Genomic DNA, 23,370 nt, shown 5'->3' with positions numbered 1-23,370 from the left:
ACTCGGACAAATACTTGATCGCCCACATTAAACTCCAAGTCTCTTCGTCTTGCATTAGCGTAACTTTTTTGTCGACTTTGCGCTACCTTCAGATGTTCTCGAATCACTTTTACCTTATCAATAGTAACTTTTACTAATTCTGGACCTAGAAACTCCTCTTCGCTTACCAACTTCCTTTCACCCACCTCACCCCAACACACTGGAGTCCTGCATTTCCGGCCGTACAATGCTTCATATGGTGCCATGCCAATGTTTGACTGATAACTATTGTTATATGCAAATTCAATAAGAGACAAATATTGATCCCAACTACCCTGGAAATCAAGTACACAAGCTCGCAACATATCTTCCAAAGTTTGGATTGTACACTCGGATTGTCCATCAGTCTGAGGATGAAACGATGTACTGAATTTCAGAGAAGTACCCATAGCGTTTTGAAGTCTAGGCCAAAATCGTGAAGTAAATCTGGGATCTCTGTCTAAAACAATAGAAACTGGAGCGCCATGTAATCGAACAATTTCATCCACATATATGCTAGCAAGTTTATCCAATGAATATGTGTTTTTAACGGCTAAGAAATGTGCAGATTTAGTAAGTCTATCCACAATTACCCATATACTATCATTTCTTGTTTTGGTTCGAGGTAATCCAAGGACAAAGTCCATAGTAATATGTTCCCATTTCCATTCCGGAATAGGAAGAGGTTGCAACAAGCCTGCAGGATGTTGATGTTCTATCTTGACTTGTTGGCATACCAAACACTCGGATACAAATTTAGCAATTTCACACTTCATACCAGCCCACCAATAATTCTCTCGAAGGTCACGATACATTTTGGTACTGCCAGGATGCATAGCATATGCGCTACTATGAGCCTCTTCAAGAATCTCTCTTTTCAAAGATGGATCATTAGGTACACATAACCGATTCCCAAAATACAAAACATTTTCATCCCTCATTGCAAAGTCCTTATGCTTTCCTTTTCTAACCTTTTTCTTAATCTCTTCCAAATTCTCATCTGATTGTTGCATTTCTCGAATACGATCTACTAGAAGGGGTTTAAGAGTAAGGCTAGCTAGTAGAACGGTTCCATTAACGGAAAGTTTTACTCGCAAAGAACGTAGATCAGCAAGTAAATTCTCTTGTGCGATCCGCAATGAAGCCAAAGTGCCCGCAGATTTCCTACTCAAAGCATCAGCTACTACATTGGCTTTACCCGGATGATACTGAATTGTGCAGTCATAGTCTTTCACTAACTCCATCCATCTACGTTGTCTCAAGTTCAGCTCCCATTGTGTGAACAGATATTTCAAACTCTGATGGTCGGTGTAGACTTCACATGCTACCCCATACAAATAATGCCTCCACAACTTTAATGCAAAAACAATAGCAGCCAATTCTAGATCATGGGTGGGATAATTATGTTCATGAGGTTTCAATTGTCTAGAGGCGTATGCAATTACTTTACCATGCAGCATCAAAACACAACCCAATCCTTGTCTAGAAGCATTGCTATAAATAACAAACCCATCATCACCTGAAGGAAGAGATAATACTGGTGCAGTAGTCAACCTTTTCTTCAGCTCCTGAAAACTCTTTTCACAATCTTCAAACCACACAAATTTTACCCCTTTTCGAGTTAATCAGGTCAAAGGAACAGCAATAGAAGAAAATCCTTGAACAAACCTGCGGTAATAACTCGCTAAACCCAAGAAACTGCGAACTTCCGTCACATTAGTCGGCCCCTCCCAATTGATAACCACCTCTATCTTTTTAGGATCAACACAAATTCCATCCCCTGATATAACATGCCCCCAAAACACAATAGAGTCTAGCCAAAAATCGCATTTACTTAACTTTCCATATAACTTCTTTTCACGTAGAGTTTGTAATGCAATTCGAAGGTGACTTGCATGTTCCTCTTTACTTCGAGAATAGATAAGAATATCATCAATAAATACTATCACAAAGGAGTCAAGATATGGCTTAAACACTCGATTCATCAAATCCATAAAAGCAGCTGGGGCATTCGTTAGACCAAATGGCATTACAAGGAATTCATAATGGCCATACCTTGTACGAAAAGCAGTCTTCAGAACATCCTCCTCCTTTATTTTTAACTGATGATATCCCGATCTGAGATCAATTTTAGAGAATACAGTCGCCCCTTGCAATTGATCAAACAAATCATCAATACGCGGTAAAGGATATTTGTTTCGGATGGTCACCTTGTTCAATTGATGGTAGTCAATACACATCCGCTTCGTACCATCTTTCTTTTTAACAAACAAAACTGGAGCACCCCACGGAGAAATGCTAGGTCTGATAAATCCTCGTTCCAATAGATCTTCCAATTGAGTTTTCAATTCCTTTAATTCTACAGGAGCCATATGATAAGGTGCAATTGAAATTCATTGTACCTGGCAAAAGCTCAATAGAGAACTCAACTTCTCGGTCCACTGGCAACCCTGGTAATTCCTTGGGAAATACATCAGGAAACTCACAAACTATTGGTATATCCTCCACCTGAGGTGTACTTTTGCTGGTGTCAACAATATGTGCAAGGAATCCTTGACAACCCTTTTTCAACAACTTCTTGGCCTTCATTACAGAAATTATACGAGCAGAAATTCTATCCCCACGGAATTTCAGTTGTGGATTATTTGGAATCTGCAATGCTACTTCTTTTCGGAAACAATCAATAGAGGCATGATAAGCAGATAACCAATCCATTCCAAGAATTATATTGAAATCTGTGATATTCAATGGCTTCAAATCAACTGACAACTCCTTATCGCCCATTCGAAATTTACAGTCCCGATATATAACTCTAGTTAATAGAGTCTCTCCTGCAGGAGTGGAAATGGCCACAATATATTCTAGTGGACTTGGGGGTCGGTCTACATGCTTTGTGAATGACAATGCTATGAATGAATGCGTTGATCCAGAATCAATCAAAATACGTGCTTCTTTACCAAAAATAGTGAGCATACCTATGACAACATCTGGAGTTGCAATTGCATCTTGTCGATTCATAGCAAAGATTCTTCGTTGTGCTTTAGGTCTACCAACTGAACCACCACCACGGCTTTGATTTTTACCCTAAGAAGTACCTCCACCCATCTGAACGCTACCCGAAGATGAAGCAGACCTCGATGTTCTGGGACAACTTGAAGCCAAATGTCCCGGATCCCCACATCTAAAACACCTACGGAATGATTCTGGTTCAGGACAATCTCGAACAAAATGATCAGGTGATCCACACCTATGACATGTAAGGGCATTGCTGCGACCACTAGAAAAAGTAGAACCCGTCTGACTTTGTTGCTTTGACACATTCGCTCGCTGTCCAGATTGGAATCCTCGAGATTAACTCCCACCATGGCTTTGAAAAGTAGAAGTTCCTATCCCTTTAATTATGGATTGTTGGCCAAAGTTCCTTCCACTTGATGTAGATTCTGTTTTTCTTTTCTTATTTTGTTCCCGTTGTTCATTCAATAACCCCAAATCTCACTCAAAATTTGTTGCCACTTTGATCATATCCGCAAAATTATTTAACCGTTGATTTACCACATAAGGCCGAAGTTTTATATTCAACCCATCCTCAAACATTCTGCATTTATCCTCGTCTGTGCTAACAAGATGCAAAGCGAAACATGATAAGGTTGTAAACCGAGCTTCATACTCTGCTACCATCATCTTCCCCTGCTCCAACTTCAAAAATTCCCGCCTCTGACCCATTTGGTAACTCCTTGGGAAATACTTTTCATGGAAGGCTATGGTAAACATAGCCCAAGTGATAACTGCAAGTATAGGAGGAGCATCATTATTTTCAGGATTTGCCATTGGTGCAGACAATCTTTGTTTGATAACCTCCCACCAACGTCGAGCATCGCCTTTTAACATAAAGGTAGCCAATAAAACCTTTTGTTCATCCGTCACAGCCATTATCTGAAAGATTTCCTCTAACTTTTTCATCCATTCCTCGGCATCAAGAGGGTTAGGCGGTCCATCAAACTCTGTAGGCCCAAGCTTTTTAAACCGACCATATATGGTGTCTCGCTCAGTGTGTGCCCCCGAAGAACTCACTTGTGCGGCTGCCTGAGACTCGAAATATTTTGCATGTTGAGTTGTTAACTGCACTATCGCTTCAAATAATCTACCATCCATGGTTAGCATGCTAGGATTTCCACCTCCAGCATTATCATGTTGACCATCGCGGTCCATAACTAGATATGCAAAAATTCATCAAATAACATCTCAAATAACATAAGTAAATGCATAACATGTTTTATGATCATTCTATTCCTTCCCATCCCCACGGACACAAGACAAACACCCTATGGTCCACCACTAGTCTAAACAGAGCAAGTCTACAGAATTTAACAAAAAAAGCTCTGATACCAACTATAATGACCCGCTTTAGAAGGATTAACATAATCTGTCTTAATGAAAGCTAAATATCAACCTTAATGAAATTCATTCCATAAACGCAAGATAATGTTGACTAAGTAGATTACAACTGGCTTCCAAAATAAAATTTACAAGAGAACTATACAAGATGAGTTCACATCCACAAAAGCTACAACAACACCCCAAAAAATTTGTATCATAAAATGTACTACGCCAGAAGGACACCAAGTCGCCCCTCACGTCCACTCCGACAACCTGTCAGACCAGCAGTGGATCAAAACTCTACTTCAGTTACCTGAAAGGATTGTAAGTGTTACTACTTCATTCAAGCGGAAAGCATAAAACAGATTTCACGAGCAAACATGGATCGAGTACTGCTTCTAATCATATTTAGCAGGAAACATACTATTTTTCACAACCAATTAAGTAAGTAACAATATTTCAAGAAACCATAGGGTTGATTCCCTCGCAACCAGGAGTTATGACGGTACCGTGACCCTGTGAACAGGGTACTTCCAACAATTTATACCCTGTTTGTGTACAGCAAACAGACAATTTATACTCTTCTTGTGTACATCAAGAAAAAAATAATTCCAACCAATAATACAGCTATGGCATGCTCTTGAAATAAAATCATGTTTCAAGCAACTTGATCCATATCCACAACCGTCAAAATAATTCATCAAACATTAGCAGAAAAAGTATAAGTTTATTTTTAGCTAGCCACTTCAATGAAATAGCACACTCACCTTAGAGATCCAAAAGACAAAAACGAAAGGCCCCCTTCTCAACTTTGAGGTGGAGACTCATCCCCCTATCCTAGAATATGAATGACACTATACTTAGTATATTTTATACTCCAACTCATGTTAAAATGCAAGTAAAATGCATCAATAAGTCTAGCATATGATCTTCTTTTTAATCTCCATCCCTAGTATGATACTACATGAGACCAATGCAATAAAAATGATGGGTGATGTGTTTCAATGCTCCAAAGATGATTCAATGAGATTTGATGCAAGAATTCCCAAGAATAAGACATAGACCATGACCAACATGTACTGTTCTGACCGTATCCAAAACATAATCGTGAATTGAAGAATGACACTTTAACCATTGAAAAGTAAACTTCTTCCTCTTCGAATCGACAGGTCATTCATAAAAAACGGAGTTCGGGTAACCTTACTACGGCCTCGCGATTATAACTTAACAAATACTAAAACTGGTGCAGAGACAGATTTTGGGTCAACTTTAACAGCAAATCTGTTATTGCTCAGGCATAACCAAAGCGCACGGGTTGCATCGTTGGAAAGCTCTACGTGTCTAGTTTTCAGCAAAGTAAGCGGAATGTGTTTTCAAGTCTCAAGCTAGAAGATATGACTGTTTTTCCAACTTGTGTTGGTGCAGACTGCTCAGTTCCGAATTTGAGTGATGCTAGGTTAAAAATTTCTATAGAGCTCAATACTTTAAACTAGATCCTGAAATTTTTACTGTAGATAGAAGACTTATAGAGGAACTCTCAGAAAAATTCCCAGAAATTTCAGAACTTTCGAACTATCTCAATAAAATTCCCCAAAATCAGACAAACATGAATTTTCCAATTCTGCAGAATTCTAAACCAAGTCATTTCTGTTCTAAACCACTTTAACTACACAAAATCCATTCTCCTAAGCCCTAATTAGGATTTAAACTACATGAATATGCAGGAATATACATGTTTGATCAATACCCAAAACATAAATTAGGTATAAGATAAGGTTACCTTCAATTAATTTCTCCAATTCTTTCCCCTTCTTCTCTTCACCGCTTCTCTCTCTCTCTCTCTCTCTCTCTCTCTCTCTCTCTCTCTCTCTCTCTCTCTTTACAAAAAAAACGGGAACGGTAGAACGGTATAGAATACCGTAGAAGGTTTATTAGGAAAAAGTTATCCCATGAGGTTGGGTGTATGGGTTCCAATGGGCCAAAACTCATCTTTACCCTTCATTCCACCTACCAAGTCCAATCCTTTTTAATTAACTTAATTAAACTCTCAAATTTAATCATGTATCGCTAAACAATTAATGAATGATATGCAAATGATAACACAACACATGTAACAATTAGCATGACCTATGCAACATAAAATTAAATGTCATATGCGATGCACGTGCATGCTCGGAACTGGTGTTACACTTCCGCACCTGATACGGACACTACGAGTTTGTAGTGATGCCGTTCGGACTGACCAACGCTCCGGCAATATTCATGTGTCTCATGAACAAGGTCTTTCAGCCCTACTTTGACAAATTTGTAGTGGTGTTCATTGACAACATCTTGTTATACTCCGCCAATAAGGAGGAGCACGAGGAACACCTCTAGATAGTGCTACAAGTACTCCGAGATAGCCAACTCTATGCCAAGGCGAGTAAATGCGAGTTTTGGCTGGAAGTGGTTAAGTTCTTGGGGCACGTAGTATCCAAAGACGGGATTGTAGTGGACGAAAGTAAGGTTGAAGCAGTACTGAATTGGAAACAGCCGACCTCGGTATTCGAAATCAGGAGTTTCCTAGGATTGGCTGGATATTACCGAAGATTCATACAGGACTTCTCAACCCTGGCCAAACCAATGACCAGGCTAACTCAGAAAGGAGTGAAGCTAGATTGGAATGAAACCCGCAAGAAGTCCTTCCAGGAACTGAAAAAGAGACTGACCAGTGCACCGATACTCATCATTCCCGAGCGGGGTGTAGATTATACGGTTTACTGTGACGCGTCAAGAGATGGCTTGGGATGCGTGCTGATGCAGAATGGAAAAGTTGTAGCCTACAGATCCCGACAACTTCGACCGCACGAGAGGGATTACCCCACATACGACCTAGAATTGGCTGCCATGGTATTTGCCCTCAAATCTTGGCGTTACTATTTATGGGGAGAACAATTCGAGGTCTTCACCGACCATAAGAGCCTCAAATACCTTTTCACTCAGAAGGAGTTGAACCTGAGGCAACGTCGACGGATGGAATACTTGGAGGACTACAAGTTTACTCTTCAGTATCACCTTGGCAAGGCCAATGTGGTAACGCTCTAAGCCGAAAGGATAGGGCACAGAAGGTCAAGACAGCTATTAAGGAATGGGATATGGTGGATACCCTTAACGAGTTCAACTTGCGACCATCATTAGAAAATGGAAACGCTCGATTTTACGCTCTGGTTGCAGAACCGGCGCTTCACCAAGAAATCTTATTGGCCCCAAACCTTTGAGCAGGATTGTGAGTTCATTCGGTATCGAATCCGAGAAGGAAAGGCGCTACCAAGATGGACAATCAAGAAGGATAACAGCCTGAGATTCAAGGGAAAGGTGTTCGTACTTAATATTGGGACCCTTCGAGAAGCTGTACTCCGAGAAGCTCACCATTCGAACTTCGCAGTTCACGCTAGCGGTACAAAGATGTATCATGACCTACGGAGATCGTACTGGTGGGAAGGAATGAAGAAAGATGTAGCTCAATTTATATCAACCTGCCTAGTGTGTCAGCAAGTCAAGGCTGAACATCAGAAATCGGGAGGAGATCTCCAACCCTTACCGATACCAACCTGGAAGTGGGAGCACATTTCAATGGATTTCGTGACTGGACTGCCAAAATCCGCCAAGTCAAACATTGCCATTTGGGTAATTGTGGATCGACTCACCAAATCCGCGAATTTTCTTCCTGTTAAGATGACAGAGAACATGGAACAACTAAGCCTATTGTATATTCATGAGATTGTACACCTACATAGAGTACCTCTCTCGATTATATCCGACAGGGATCCACGTTTCGTATCACACTTCTGGAAAGGATTGCAGAAGGCATTGGGAACAGACGTAAGGCTTAGTACAGCCTTCCACCCGCAAACAGATGGACAAATGGAGAGGACTATACAGACATTGGAAGATATGCTGAGAGCCTATGCCTTGGATTTTTTCGGGAATTGGGAGCAACACTTACCGTTGGTAGAGTTTGCCTACAACAATAGCTATCAAGCGAGTATTGAGATGGCACCGTACGAAGCCCTATACGGTCGACCCTGTCGATCTCCAGTCTGCTGGACCAATGCTGGAGAAACGGGATTGATTGGGCCTGACATAGTACGGGATACCACGGAGAAGGTCAAAACCATCAGGCAAAGGATCCAGACCGCTCAAAGCCGGCAGAAGAGTTATGCGGATAAAAGGAACCGACCATTGACCTTTGCAATAGGAGATCATGTATTCCTGAAGATCAGACCGAAGAAAGGAGTCATCAGATTTGGGAAAAAGGGAAAGTTGTCCCCACGCTACATTGGACCATTTGACATCGTGGAGAAAATCGGGAAGGTTGCGTATCATCTAGCGCTGCCACCACAGCTAGATAGAGTACATAACTTGTTCCACGTTTCAATGCTCTGCAAGTATCTTGCATTGCCCATGCATGTCCTCAATTGGGAAGATCTCACCATCGAAGAAGACGCGATGTATGAGGAAGAACCAATAGAGATTCAGGACCGAAGTGAGAAGACAATCCGAACAAGACCGTCAAGTTGGTACGAGTTTTGTGGAAGCACCGCAGTTCTGAAGAAACCACATGGGAAAGAGAAGAAACTATGAAGATGAATTACCCTCACCTATTCGAATCCGAGCGTGCACCAAATTTTGAGGACGAAATTGTTTAAGGGGGATAGTTTGTAACGACTCGGAATTTTTAATGAATAAAAATTTCATTTATTTATCGGAATTTCTTTTAATTACTTAATATTACTTTTAATATTCCTTTTTAATTTCTATAATCCGTCATAATTAGATTTTAGTCCTTTAAATTTTATTTCTTGACTAAAAGCCCTACATGGCTAGTAAAGTTAGCTTTCAACCGATTAGTTGGAGGAACCGGACTACCAATTTACCTAGTTACATTTTCCTAACCCTAATTGGACCTTTTTAACCCCTCCCAAACCTAATTGAACCCTTAGACCTTTAGGGGTAATCATTATACCCCATAAAATGGTCATTCAAGCCCATACCTACCATCATTACTTCTTTAACCATTGGTTAATAAATGTTAAGGAAAATATTATCCCTTGGATAATAGATATTAGGCTTTGCCATTGAATGTACATATATGACAAGACAAGTCATACAAAGGAAGGTCATCATTTTGCTTCCAAAGGAAGCAAGAATAGCCATGCATGCATGCAACCCTAAGATTAATAGGCCTAAACCTAAATTGCCCACCAAAGTTACTTTCCTAGAATCTTTAAGTACATATATAACCATATATGTAGTTATATATATATATATATATACATGGTACAAGAGAGAGAGAGAGAGGAGAGGAGGCCGAGAGAGAGAGAAAGGAGGAGAGAGAGAGAGAGACCGAAGGAGAGAGAGAGAGAGGGAGAGAGTGTGGTGTGTACATGTGACTTTGTACACTCCCACAAGCTACCCTTTATAGCCTTAAGCCTATTTGACAACTTTACAACCCATTTCTAGTGTTCCAAAGTACAATCCTAGCCATCATTTGTTCTTCCTTGCAAGTTAGCCCAACCCAGGACAAGACAAGGCATAAAACTCTTCATGATCACCTAGTTTATAGCCTAAAAGTTGGATTGACAAGTGAGGGAAGGCTAGGATCTTGATTAAAGGCTTGATTTGACCAAACAATGGAGCAAAATCCATGGGAAAGAAGAGAGAGAGAGGGCCGGCCATGGGGGAGGAGAGGGAGTCCAAATTTTTGCTATAAATAGCACCCCATTCTCACCATTCAACTCACACCTTCATCCTCCAACTTCTCTCTCTAAGAAAGCTTGTGTTCTTACTTATTCTTGCTTAGTTTTCCTTGTCCTCTTGAAGCTCTTCTTGTGTTCTTCAAGAAACTCATCCCCAAACCACCTTTTCGATCCATAAAGTAGATTAGTTTTAGTCACAAACTAGTTTCAAGAGAAACCCTTCTCTTTCAAAGCTCCCGGAAGTTCATCGTAAGAAGTTACTCCGCCCAAACACCAACTTACTTTCCGTAGTCGTCAACTACCGCCAAGAAGAAAGGTAGAGTCCCTTGTTCACTAAACTCAACGTATAACGTAGAACCGTATGTTGGAAGTATAAGTGGATTTTCCGTATATAAGGTTATCTATCACCTATAGGTTTGAAATGCATGATAATTAGTAAACTTATTCTCGCTAATGGAAGTATGAACATGTTGAAATAATTGACTTTTACTCTAATAAACATGTGTTGTTTTGAATTTCCCACAAAGGAAGAAAGAACGGTTTTTCAAAAGATAAGACTTTATCGTTGATAGAAGTATTCGTATTTTGATCTTTAGATGGTTATGAGCATGTATTATGAATTGTTTGTATTACTTGTCTTGTTTTAAAGCATAAGTGATTTTCACGCCAAAGGCGTCCGTACATTGGGCGTTATGCTCTAAGTTGTGTTTTGAGCATGCTTAATAATATAGAGTTGGATAATCTTGCTAGTTTAGTCTCAAGATTACAATGAATGTTCTATGTTTACTTTTGTTAAAAGTCCTACCGCAGAGTCTATGCATGAAAATGTGACACGGAAATCGAGAAAGTTAGAAACATGACACCTAGGGTGTGGTTGATGAAAAGGCGTGTTTTGAAAGGGTGAAATGTTTTGGAAACCGCAATGTGGCCGGACGTGGTAGCCCATTGTGTGGTGTGTGTTTTGTGTGCCAATGGGAACCCGGTGCGGCGGAACCATTGTGAAGATACTCGGGAGACCGGAACGGCAGAATCGAGGTTGGGTGTGTGGCTTAGTTATCCACTGAGAGGAGCCAATGCAAAGTGTGCCATTGGGAACCCGGTGCGGCGGAACCATTGTGAGGATACTCGGGAGACCGGAACGGCGGAACCGAGATTGGGTGTGTTAAAAATGATTTTGGAAATGTTGATATGGTTATGAAATGTGGAAAATTGTGACACGGTCTACGAGGAGTCGCGTAGGAGAAACTCGAAAAATAATGGACACCAACGTTAGTTTGAATAATGAATGTGGATGTGTCATTGTTAACTGTTTTGTCGAATATGTATGAACTATGTGGAAATCATTGAATTTGTGATCGATTGTTGATAAGTTAAGGGTTAGAGGGTATGAGATATTCTATTGAGCTTTTGTAGCTTACGGTGTTATATTGGTGGCGACGCCAGTATAATGTGTCAGACCTTATAGACGAACAGGGTGAGCTCTACACCTTGCAAGCCGAGGAGCTAGCTAGGATGGAGGAACAAGCAGAGCAGTAGCTAGAAACCCTAGTTCCCCCTTGTTTTGTTGAATAAAAGTACTTTTATTAAGATTATGATGTAATATTGAGCTAGACTCTATTTAATTTTCAATGGAATTGTCTATTTAACGTTCCCGAAATTCGGGGCGTTATAGTCCGGATGACCTTATGTCCCATCCAGATAAAAAATAAAAAAAATAGAGAGTTCCCCCATTCATGCACTTGGGCATCTGGACAGATGCGGTTGCGGTCTAGATGCAACTATGCAATTCACGACATATTCGTAAAATCACTCATGTCATCAATAATAAAAAAGAAATTGATTTCGCACTCTACTTTTTACTAATGGCGCTCCAATTTTAACATGAAGTTACTAGTAATTTCATGAACAAAGTGGAGCACCATCAATAAAAAGTGGAGCGCGAATATCAATTTTCTAATAAAAATTGATATCAAATACAGTACCTGCCTAATCAAGTTCTCTGTCTTCAGTGAAATCCACAAGTTGAATTGAAATTACATAGGGGTGAACAAATAATTCGTTACACCGTGAATCAAATCCAAACCAATCCAAACTGAATTATTTTGTTTGGTTTTTAAGTTGTGTAGTTTGGTCTTTGTTTTAAAAAAATTCAAAACCGAGTTATATGGTTTGGTTTGTGAATTTATATTAACGGTTGTGGTTCCAAACTAATCTGGACCATATATATGCATTTATATATTTTTAAATTTAATATAGATACACCAATAAACATAGGCTATGCCATAGTGAATTAACTTCCTAATTTAGTACTCCACTTCACCGCTACATTCTTTTACAACGAATAGTAATTGCCCAAAATTTCTATTAGTTCACGAGTTTTGGTGATTTCAATAGAATTTTAAGTTTAAATATAAGTTTTGGTTTTATTTATCTATACCATTTTGAGTACTTTAAATCGTGTATAAAATTGATATTTTAACTTCAAGCAAACCGTGGTTCAAAACCGAAACCGATCCGTATCTTAAAGGTTTGGATTGGTTAGGTTTTATGAATTTTATGGATTGGTTTGGTTCTCAAAATTCATAATCTGTAGGTATTGATTTGGTTCTTGGTTTACTACAAAACCGAACCAATCCGGACCATGCTCACCCCTAAAATTACACATTATGATTCCGACAATCCATTCTCTCAAGCACATGTATGATTTGTTGAGATGATTATTGCAACACAACTAACTCAATTTATTAATTGTAAGAATAATTGATAGGTCAATATAGTAAATTAACCAAATAAGGCTAGCTCAGTTGGTCAAGACTCTTGCATCTCACTAGAAATGTCATGAGTTTAAGTCTTCCCAGCGGCGTATAGGTGTTCTTTCTTTTGTATTTGTTGGAGTTATTTCTCTCCTTAATGGGGTTTGTAGTTGAGTTGAGTTTATAACTATTGTGGTCTCTTTGATAGGCTTATTTATCTTGTCGTGGACTCTCACATAATGAATGTAGTGTTCTGTACTTTGTACTTCATACAGGATGTAATGATCTCTCCTACTGATTGGCGAAAAAAAGAAGATATAGTAAATTAAATTACTTAATATTTCACCTAGCTTCTTTGCCGTCCAAGATTCAAATTATGAGATGTAGTCGCATCTTAGTAATTTCTCGAGAATAAATGATCCAGATTAATTTGTGAAATACAGTTACCATTATGAATTCGGAAAAGAAACTAAATCATTAAGATACCATTAAAGATTTTAATGGTACGAATTGTCCTGCAGTTCGGAAACAGATAGAAGCTGAATTCTTAGTACTACTCCCTTCGTCCCATAATGTTTGTTCGGTCCGCAAAACGATGACATAAAAATAATACAATTTTTGCAAGAAAAATTTAAACTTTGTACAACAATTCATTAGATATTGATTAGTTCTTGTAATTTACGAAAATAGTTATAGTTTTTTAGTGAAAGAAATGTGTTATTTTTTAATCCATGTTTTGCAGATCGGACAAATATTTTGGGACGGAACAAATATTTAATTTCCTTAACTCTAATTAAGGCATTAGGCTCACCTTTACCTTTTTCTTTAATGGAGGAGGAAAGGACATTGTGCTCACCTTGTAAAGCAAATTCTACTACACGTTTAATCAGTCCCAGATCTGTATTATGGGGAAGATTAGTGGAGTAATTTCTCCGAAAGCACCGTCACGGGCCTTTTCCCACCATGCGGCAGTGGTGTTCCAACTTCCACGGGCCTTTTTCATCACATTTGATGCGGGTCCGCACATTTGTTTTATGGGTTGTTTTACCTTTACTTCTAGACCAAACAGGGCAACATTTCGTGCTTTCACAGCTCCCCCCCCCCCCCCTTCTCTCTCTCTCTCTCTCTCTCTCTCTCTAGAAAACTCTGCTTATAAATAAGACACCAACTCTTTCTTCTCTCCTCAAGCATTCAAAGCTTCAAACAACCACCCGACTTTTCTCTGTACACTCCACCCTCTTTCCAAGCTCTGATTGCTTTTTACTTTTCGAACCACAATATATTACAAACCCTTTATTTGGGGAAAGCTATGGCGGCTGTTGGCAAACTCTCTGCCGCGGCGGCAGTTATGGTGGTTGTAGCCATCGTTACGGTTTCAGCCGATCCTGATTTGCTTCAAGATGTTTGCGTCGCCGATCTTGCTTCCGGTACCCATTTCCAAAACCCCTTTCCAACTTTTTCTTCCTTTTTTCATCAATTGGCAACACTTTCTTATACTGTATGGGTATTCTGATTAATTATTGTGGTAAAAATGCGTCATTTGGAGCCGTTCGTAAACTTTCGAAGCTCAGCTCGGGAAGGGTTTTTTAAGTTCATTCCCTTATTAAAGAATCAAACTCGAGACTTAATTTTAGGCCCGTTTAAGATATACACTTTCAAAGTAGATTAGACTCGCAAACCTAAATTGATACCGTAAATAATAGTATTTTTTTGGGGTCTATTGGTAATATTATTTTGCTGCGATATTATTAGAGATTTTTTTTTTTTTGGCCCATATTATACGCTCAAGAGACAAATTTGGTTGTGTTTGGTTGAGTGTTTAGTTTAGTTTAGTTTTGGTAATGGGTGGAGAGAGAAATAGAGTAATGATTGAAGATAGGGGTAATGATTGGAGAGAGATAGAGAGAGATGAGAAAGTAATAATTGAAAAAATAGTGTAATGATTGGAAAAAGAAATAGGGTAATGATTGAAAACAAAACAAAAACTAAAACTAAACCGCGAACCGAACAAAAAACTCTTGTTCAAAGTTTTGCCCAAAACAAGCATTCTTTTAACCACCGTCACTACGTCGGAGCACGTCTTTATAGTAAAAATTTTATTTGGGACGCGAAAGTCGAGCATAATGTATGATAGTATTTTTTGCTTTTCAAAGTTTATCAAGAATAAGCTCGAGCTTGACACGTCTAGCGGGAAAAAAAAAAAAAAAAACAGCTCGAGCTTTACACAAGCCTGGGCCAACTCGGCTCAAGCTTGCCACGTCAAATTTGCTTGGCCACTCAAAACTTAACAAACGCATACTAAATTTCTGTTTGACTCGACTCGCTCACGCGCTTTGGTAATCTGTTTCTTAGCCCGCACAATATCATGTTTGACTAATAAATTAGCCAAGTCTTCATCCCCATCGTTTTCTCAATCAATGGGCAAATATCCCTTCTCATTTATTGTTCCAAAAACCCGTGTCGCTTTTTCATCCCCTCTCTAGCGAGAAAGAAATTATTCAGTGGTTCAGGCCATAATTACAATCACATATTATTGTTAGTTTCTTTTGGTCCGGTGTGCAATTTCGGAAGGAAGTGTGTCGGATTTACAGTAGAAAGGCTACTATTATTTGTATGGGATCTCGAAATGAATTCCACAGTCTAATTCGGTGTACACAGTTTTTTTGTTTTTTATTTTTAATTATTACTCCATTCATCCCTTATTTAGAGTCCAGTATTTCATTTTGGGCTGTCCCTTAATAAATGTCCATTTTAAAAAATTAGTGAGTAAAAGTTGGTGCATTGTCTATTTTGTCCCTAAAAGTAGATTTTATTTTAAAAAATTAGTGAATAAAAGTGTAATGATGATGGGTAAGTATGGAAAGTGGAGGAAAAAGTTAATGTGAAAGGTATAATAATGATGTCTTTTTAATAAGTTAGAGTTACGAAGTAGGACACTTAAAAAGGGACGGAGGGAGTATTGAATAAAAGGTGTGATTATTTTGCGACATTGTACAACTACAAAAATACGAGAGCAACCACTTGGTGCATATATTGTCGAAGATTAGGTCTGTCTCCAATCTTCTCCCGTCCATACCTTCAATGATTGAGAACTAGATGGATTCCATTATTGTTTAATTTGTTATAGAGCTACGGAAGATTAAAGAAACGGGCACTGCTCCTCTCTAATCCTTTAGCCCGTGTTGTTATGGCTTTTTACAAATCTCTTTTGGGTTCACTTTGCTATAAAGAACCATTCCTTCATAGCTCATTGAAAACATCAAACTTGTCCGCAACACATTTACCTTGGAGTGAAGGTTTCCAATACAGTATATGACTTCTTTTTTTTCAAGATAAATGTGTTTTCAGATCATATTAATCGAGATCCAAACAACATGAATTTTAACAAGGTTGAAGTCCTTGACAAGTTCTAAAAGATAAACGATGTGGATTCTGAAAAAACACGTAAATAACCCAACAGGACCATCCAATGACCGGGTAGGATCCTCCTCCCAAAGAAGAAGAGTTTTCTCTACATTTCACCCCATGCGCTTCCATTAGTCCTCACCAGTTTATGATGTTAGAAAATGGAAACCAGATCCCATGTGCCCTACGAATATCTATTACTGCTGGTTCTCCCCAAACTAATTAAATGTGTGCCTCTTAATACAGGAGTGAAGTTGAATGGATTTTCATGCAAGCCGACCTTCAATGCATCAGACTTCTTCTTTGATGGGCTAGCCAAACCAGGCCTAACCAACAACACAATGGGCTCAAAGGTGACTCCAGCCAATGTGGAGAAAATCCCAGGGCTCAACACCCTTGGCGTCTCACTCTCCCGTATCGACTATGCACCGGACGGGCTCAACCCTCCCCACACCCACCCACGGGCTACCGAGATAGTCTTCGTGCTCGACGGGGAATTGGATGTGGGTTTTATCACCACTGCCAATGTACTTGTTTCCAAAACAATCAAGACGGGTGAGATATTTGTGTTTCCAAGGGGTTTGGTTCATTTCCAAAAGAACAATGGGAAGGTTCCGGCGGCTGTTATTGCCGCCTTCAACAGCCAGTTGCCCGGCACACAGTCCATTGCTGTAACGCTGTTTGCGGCAACACCCACTGTGCCGGACCACGTGTTGACCAAGGCTTTTCAGGTTGGGACCAAGGAGATTGAGAAAATCAAGTCCAGACTTGCACCAAAGTAGGGACAATATATAGATTGCATGGGGGATATTGTTGTTTCCTTCGTTATTTAAGTGATAAAGGATTCAATTGATTAACTTAAGAATTTCATTTGTATGGGAACATGTCTTATTCTCCTACTCCAAGATTTGAATTTCGTTTGTATGTGAATCTCTACGTGTCATAATATTTCTCCTATGGGTTGAGAGCTCAGTAGTCAATATTGATCATCATTGTCCTTTGGAAAGGAAATGTGAAAATAAAGCACATGAAGGACAAAAAGAGCATCAAATTAATAAAGGAAGTCTGTGTGGTATTTATAGAGTTGAGTGACTTGGCTCAACAAGTATTATTATCTGCTCTCATTGCATGAGACAAATTTGAGTTACGAAAATCAGCTATCCACTATAAAGTAGTGTAGGATTGTTGCATGCATGAATTTTTTCAATATGTGAGTCTTGTGCACTGAATCCTAACTACACGGACGGTTACAAATACTGCAGGTTGGTTTGTGGCTAATCTTTTATGGAAGATAGTATGTATGTTGCTCTTGCTATTGGTTAACATTTGATTATAGTGCAGAGATATTAAGCCTCATTCCACTAAGGAAATAAATTCTTGTTTTTATTTGTCAAATAAGTACTATTTATTTTTTGAATAAAATGTGATGTATTGTGAGAAAATAACTTGTCTCGTATATAATTACTTAAAAAATAAAAACCCTAGCGGAACAGGGCCTAGAGCATCTCCAATCCTTCCCCATTTTAAAATTTGGGTAATAGCATCAGAAACCCATCTCTAATGCTTACCCAAATGTGTACCCATTTTTGAGTTTCACCCTTTTGCATCCCCAAACTAAGGGGTAACAAAATCTCTTACTCATTCTTACCCATTTTTTTCCAACTGCTATTTTGAGAGAGCTTCGCCGGAGGTTTTGATCTGATGTCGGAGTTTTGCCAGGACTTCAATTCGCCAGCTCTTTCAATCTGATGTCGGAGCTTTGCCGACTCTTTCGGTCTGAGGTCGAAGCTTCGTTGGAACTGATACTCTCCTAGCTATCTCTTATTTACATGTATGCCATTGGGTATTTCAAAAATAAATAAATTTGGGTGGAAATTGAGTTTTGCCATTTGATGATGCTCCTATCCAGATCAAGTTTTTACACAATTTTAACTGAAATTTGGGTTTAAAAAAGGTTAGGGCTGGTCCTGGAGATGCTATGGATCTCCAAGCTTTTTTTTTTTAAGGGTATAAATCAAGTTCCTTGCTTTACCTACCAACCGGCAGAGCCGACGTCCTTTTTTGCCATCTGGGTAGGGAAACAACTCTTCATTTGCTTAATCATTAAACAAAGTGTGGTTTCACTTTTACTTATGCTGTGATAATAATTGGGTCCCCCCAAACTCCATTGGTTATTGACCCAATCCTGCATTTCGTGCAAATGAACCAATGTTTTCAACCCTCATCAGCATGACACAAGGTTGTGCATAAATTGCTTTGAGAAATTTCTAGCTAGAGATAGAAAAAGCGAGAGAAAAAAAAGCCAAGTACTAAGAATAGGGTTTCGGGGGACGCTGCCGCCTCCTCCCCCGCCACACTCCCACCGCCATAGCACCAGCTTCTCTGGTCCCCTCCGTTTAAACGCTCTAGTGGATCGGAGCTTCTCCCGGAGCAGTCGTTGATAGTTTTTAGAGCTGGACCGAGATGGCGTTTGGACCTTGTGGTGCTGAGCTTTCTCCGATTGAACCTTGAGTAAGAAGGTGGTTGGGTTGATGTATCTTGGATGAGGATGTCCTGCACAAGTAACACCCGTGTTAGTGCCCAAACCCGGATCGTGGATGTCTGGGATAGGCACTCTGACAGTCAAGTAAGTATGAATGAAGAAGAGCTTTCAGAATAATATTTAGGTTCCAGAGGGTCAGAATCACCTTCCTCTCTAGGACGATCACTTCTTTTATAGGCATGGGAAATGTGGGGACCAACCCACGTACATGCATCACGTGCTCCATGATTGGCTCTCCAATTGTGGTACCAAATCAGGTCCGCAATCATAGCCTTGACGATCCCCACAATCTGCTTGTGTAATTAAGGAAACCAAATCACGCCACCTGCCACTCCTACCAAACTCTTCCTGACTTCATCTTCAAATCAGGAGCAAGGATGGCTCGGTGGCTAAGGGCTCTGTCGAACGATATGGTTCGGCTGAGATAAGCACCTACAGAATTGTCAATTGGTCTGGTGGATCTCTGCCAAATGACACGTGTAACCGGACTGCCCCCTGTCAGGGTCTATAACCAATGCTGGCGAATGAGCTTGGTCTTGCGAGAATGGTCCGACAAATGCATTGCTCCTGTACACTGCCGAACCACCCAACCCATGTTTGCAGGCTTGGGTTAGCCACCTTGACGTAGCCCGCACCGCTGAGTCACGCCCGCCACAATAGCCCCTCAACTTCTTCCATCCTAGATAGGTGGGAGGAGTTGACCAGTGGTTTCTTTTGGCTGCCTCAGTAGTGCCTTTAGCTGAACCAGTTGCTTACTGAGGTGCCCCATGGTAGGAATGCCGAGCGGATACCGTCGGGCCTTCTTAGAGATGAAGGGACGTTTCAAAACCGAATTAATGATTACACTCTGCAGAGGGGGCAGATGGGATTGTAGGGCTCAGAGATCGAACGGTCCATTTTGAACTTAAAGTAGCGTATGATGCCCCGTGGCTGAATAAGGGACACCATGAGTACGGATCCATGCAGGCTTTCTACGTGGCATACCAATAGTGGACGAGGTCGCGTCGCTTCGGTTCTGGTGCACGACCCCTAAGGTTCCCCCCTTCCACTTCGTCCATTATATAAGAGGGAGGCAAGATAGACAATCACTTCTTGCTCTCGCTTTATCGCTCTGCAACTTCGTTTCTCATCTTCATTGCTCCCCAAAGTCCGTCGTCAAACCACCGCCTACCGTCGTTTAGCTTCTTTCCTCTGGTAAACTCCGATCTCGTCATTTCTCGTTATTTCATTTTTTACTTGCTTCGATGCATACCACGCCCTTTGGTTTATCTTCTGCACAAAAAAGTTCGATTTCGAATAGTAACACTTGAGTTCCCATAGCCGCCTTTGGCCGTGGTCCACTGTTTGGACCTCCAACGATGGCCGTTCTCCTCCAAAGCCGAGTGGTGAACCTTCAATCTTAGGAAACCCTTCTCGACGAGGCCTCTCACCCTCCGCTGAGGAAGATCTTGCTGGATCTCCCCCGGGCGAGGCCAGGTGCACATGAGCAGCTGTGCTGAAGTAGGAATTCTCACTTCACTTTTTCTTGTTTAGGTCTTCAGCATGGTGGTCTCAGGCATCAACTCGCCGAGCGTAGGTCCCGATGCCTACCCAACCCTTTTGGAGACCATTCAGAGCCTCGACAGGGGCTATCGGAGCTTCGACGAATGCTCCAGCAATTTCCCAAAACCCACCGGACTGCCTGTCATCCTTGGTATCCACGTCCCCCTTCAAGTGGATGACAGTGCCTCAAGGGACGTCCTCTATGGCCGGGGTAATTCTCCCGACAAAGCCGCCAAGCAGGACTCTAGACAAGAAGAGGGTCACGCCGAATGAGCGGCAGCTGGGCCCAAGCCAGCACATCTACATCGACCGGTGGGCCGCCGAATGTGCCCGATGCAGAAGGGGCAAGTGCCCCGCTGAGACCACCAAGGGACATCAAACTCATTCCCCCGTTGCCAACCGGCCTTGGACCCATGCCGTACAACAATCTCTATGGCAACGAACAAGGGGGCTTCACCAACGAATTTCGAGTGAAGTACACGATCCCGGACGACGTCCTAGTTGAGAGGGTGACCGCCGACAGAATCCCCTTCGGCGAAGACTTCATTGTCCTTCCGCTCTACGCCATCACCGAAGGAGGGGTGAAGTTCCCAATGAGCCCCTTCCTCCACTATTTCCTGGCGAAGTATAACCTTGCGCCGATCCAGGTTGAGCTGAACACCTGGCGCATCCTATGCTCAGTGATGAGGTTGGCCGGATCAAACAACCTGTTGTTCACCTTGGGGGACTTGATGCTTATGTATGTGGTATCAAGGAACCAAAGCACGATAAGTACTACCTACTACTCGGCAGTACTTCGACCACCTAGTGGACTGCCTCTACGACACCGAGAAGTGGGGAACGTCTTGGTGAAGGTATCCAGCAATTTTGAGTGGGGACCTCTAAACCCTCTTCTTGACTATCCTTTCCCAACCAAAGAGGGCACTGCAGTAGAGAGGCCCTATAGGATCCCTCAAGTGCGAGGGTACCCTGGCCATGGCTATGTAGACAAACCTGGTATTCTTGTACCCAACATTACACCGAACACCAATTTTTCTTCCATATACACCGTACTGATTGTTTCCTTTATTTGCAGATTGCTTTGCACCGAACAAGGGACTCTTCCTCATCGGCAGGTGGTCAAATTTGATCACTCTCCTTCGGTGCGCCAACCAGGACGCCCCCACGTTGCTCGACTACGAACCCACCTACTCCGAATTCGCTCACCGTAAGGACAAGAGCAAGATGGTGAGAAAAGTAGTGGATCTGGCCACCATTGCCGGGCAAGCGCTTCAGATGCAATATTTGGCCAAGATCTCTCCACTTTCGAGTTGCTCATCCGTCCAGAGCAGCCAAAGCAGATCCCAATTGAGCAGTTGGAACAGCAGGAACAGCCACCCACAACGGTCACCGCCGAGCCACCTCGTTCCAATCGCCGAAGGCTGAGCCACTCACCCAGTGAGGGGGCGGATCAAAGGGCCGAGAAAAGGGCGAAAGTTGCAAAGGATGACGTGGAGTTCATCGGGGGGAGCCATGCCGAGATCGACGCCTCCAGACTAGATGAGTCTTCAAATCTCTTCGTGTTGGACTTCTAGTGCCCAGATGGGCACGTGATAACTGCCCACAATAGCTTGGCAAAAAACCCTCTTTTGACCATGACCCTACTCAAATGGGTGGCACTCCCCAATGACATGGAAAATTTGCAAGAGGGGAAGGCCAACAACATGACCGAGCTCTGTTTCTTCATCGCAAAGGTATGTCTCACTTCGATAGATTTTCCTTTAGAATTTCATTTACCGATGTTGACCCCTCTTTTATTGTAGGCCGGGCAATGTGCTAGTCATGCTTTCTGCGACGTAAACGCCCTCCTTGAGATGAGGAAATCTCTTAGGGGGGAGCTAAGGATCAAAAGGGATGAAGCGAAGAAGGCCGCCGAGGAGATTGAGAAGCTGGAGGCAAAAGTTACCAACGCGGTCGTCGTGCTGGAGGAAAGGGACCAACTGCTGAACGAGGTCAAAGACCTCAAAGCCGAGCGAGACCGGTTGCTGGAACAAAATAAACGTTCAGAGGAGTTGCCGAAGCTGCTGGAGGAGGCCGACGACGCTAGTTATAATGAGGCCGGTGAATAATACAAGCAGCAGGTGGAAGGTCTGGTTAAAAAGGCTTTCAAAGGGGGAAAGATGAAAAGTATTGAGGAGACCCATAGCAGCTCCTTCTTGCTTGGGTGCCAAGTTGGTCTTCACTGTGCAGAGGTTCCCCAGGTTGATCACTGAAGGGAGCCTCCGATGGTACCCCCCCGTGAAGCTGCCAAGCGACATGCTTCCTCCCTAGCAGCCGACCTTTTCGCCGATGCTTAGATCGCCTTTTGTTGTATTTCTTTTTTGTATTTGAGGCCGGCATCATAGAACAGTTTCTCACTGCCGAGCCCCTATGTTTGTAGGAGTTTTTAACTGAAAGTTCAATTTCTCTTCGATTTCATATTTCTTGCACTTCATGCATGTTGGTCCATGTATTGCACTTCATGCACATGGTTTGATATTGTTCTAGCCCCAGCTTGCACCGTGCCTAGCCCCTGCTTTGGTAGAAACCTACAATCGGGTAAGATTCTACCGAAGCAAAGAATATGCAAAAGCTGGGCATGCCCCCTTCAGGATATGGCATGTCCCACTTCGCCAAAACGGGAACTGAAAGAACATGCCTCTGTGCCCTTTAGGTCTTAACGAGGACGAGTGAGCAAAAGAATCCCATCGAAGATAATAAGCCAATCGTTTAAACAAGGAATTGCCAAAACATGAATATTATTGAAATGGAAAAATTGAAGGCTTTACAAGTAGCCTAGACAAAAAAAGAAAACTTGAAAGACTTAAGCATAAAATTTCCTAAGTAGCTGTGCATTCCAATGGTTCGATATAGCCCTGCCATCCATCTCGGAAAGTTCATAAGAACCATAGCCCACCTTCTTAACCACCCAAAATGGGCCCTCCCACTTGGGCATAAATTTCTTCAACTCTTTCTT

At 41.5% G+C, this 23,370-nt stretch overlaps 2 protein-coding genes across 2 annotated transcripts; one reads left to right on the top strand and one right to left on the bottom strand.

The window, feature by feature from the left end:
• Positions 1-3,102: 3,102 nt before the first annotated feature.
• Positions 3,103-4,227, bottom strand: LOC131327701 (uncharacterized). Its single transcript, XM_058360842.1, has 2 exons — positions 3,571-4,227; positions 3,103-3,345 (listed from the first exon to the last, which is right to left on the bottom strand). Exons 1-2 carry the CDS (start codon positions 4,225-4,227, stop codon positions 3,103-3,105), a joined length of 900 nt encoding a protein of 299 aa, XP_058216825.1.
• Positions 4,228-13,879: 9,652 nt separating this feature from the next.
• On the top strand, positions 13,880-17,221 carry LOC131326545 (germin-like protein 5-1). Its single transcript, XM_058359362.1, has 2 exons — positions 13,880-14,313; positions 16,538-17,221. The coding sequence occupies exons 1-2, from the start codon at positions 14,196-14,198 to the stop codon at positions 17,071-17,073; spliced, it is 654 nt and encodes a 217-aa protein (XP_058215345.1). The 5' UTR covers positions 13,880-14,195; the 3' UTR covers positions 17,074-17,221.
• Positions 17,222-23,370: the final 6,149 nt, after the last annotated feature.

This window comes from Rhododendron vialii, chromosome 5a, assembly GCF_030253575.1.
Source record: "Rhododendron vialii isolate Sample 1 chromosome 5a, ASM3025357v1".
NCBI classification, from domain to species: domain Eukaryota; kingdom Viridiplantae; phylum Streptophyta; class Magnoliopsida; order Ericales; family Ericaceae; genus Rhododendron; species Rhododendron vialii.
This window is presented reverse-complemented; position numbering and strand designations above follow the sequence as displayed.

Bases quoted from the DNA above. Each gene is read 5' to 3' on its own strand.
- LOC131327701 (XM_058360842.1), bottom strand. From the start codon at position 4,227: ATGGACCGCGATGGTCAACATGATAATGCTGGAGGTGGAAATCCTAGC. The intron at 3,346-3,570 runs GTAAATCAACGG...CAATCTGGACAG, and splicing joins TAAAACTTCGGCCTTATGTG to CGAGCGAATGTGTCAAAGCA.
- LOC131326545 (XM_058359362.1), top strand. From the start codon at position 14,196: ATGGCGGCTGTTGGCAAACTCTCTGCCGCGGCGGCAGTTATGGTGGTT. The intron at 14,314-16,537 runs GTACCCATTTCC...CTCTTAATACAG, and splicing joins CGTCGCCGATCTTGCTTCCG to GAGTGAAGTTGAATGGATTT.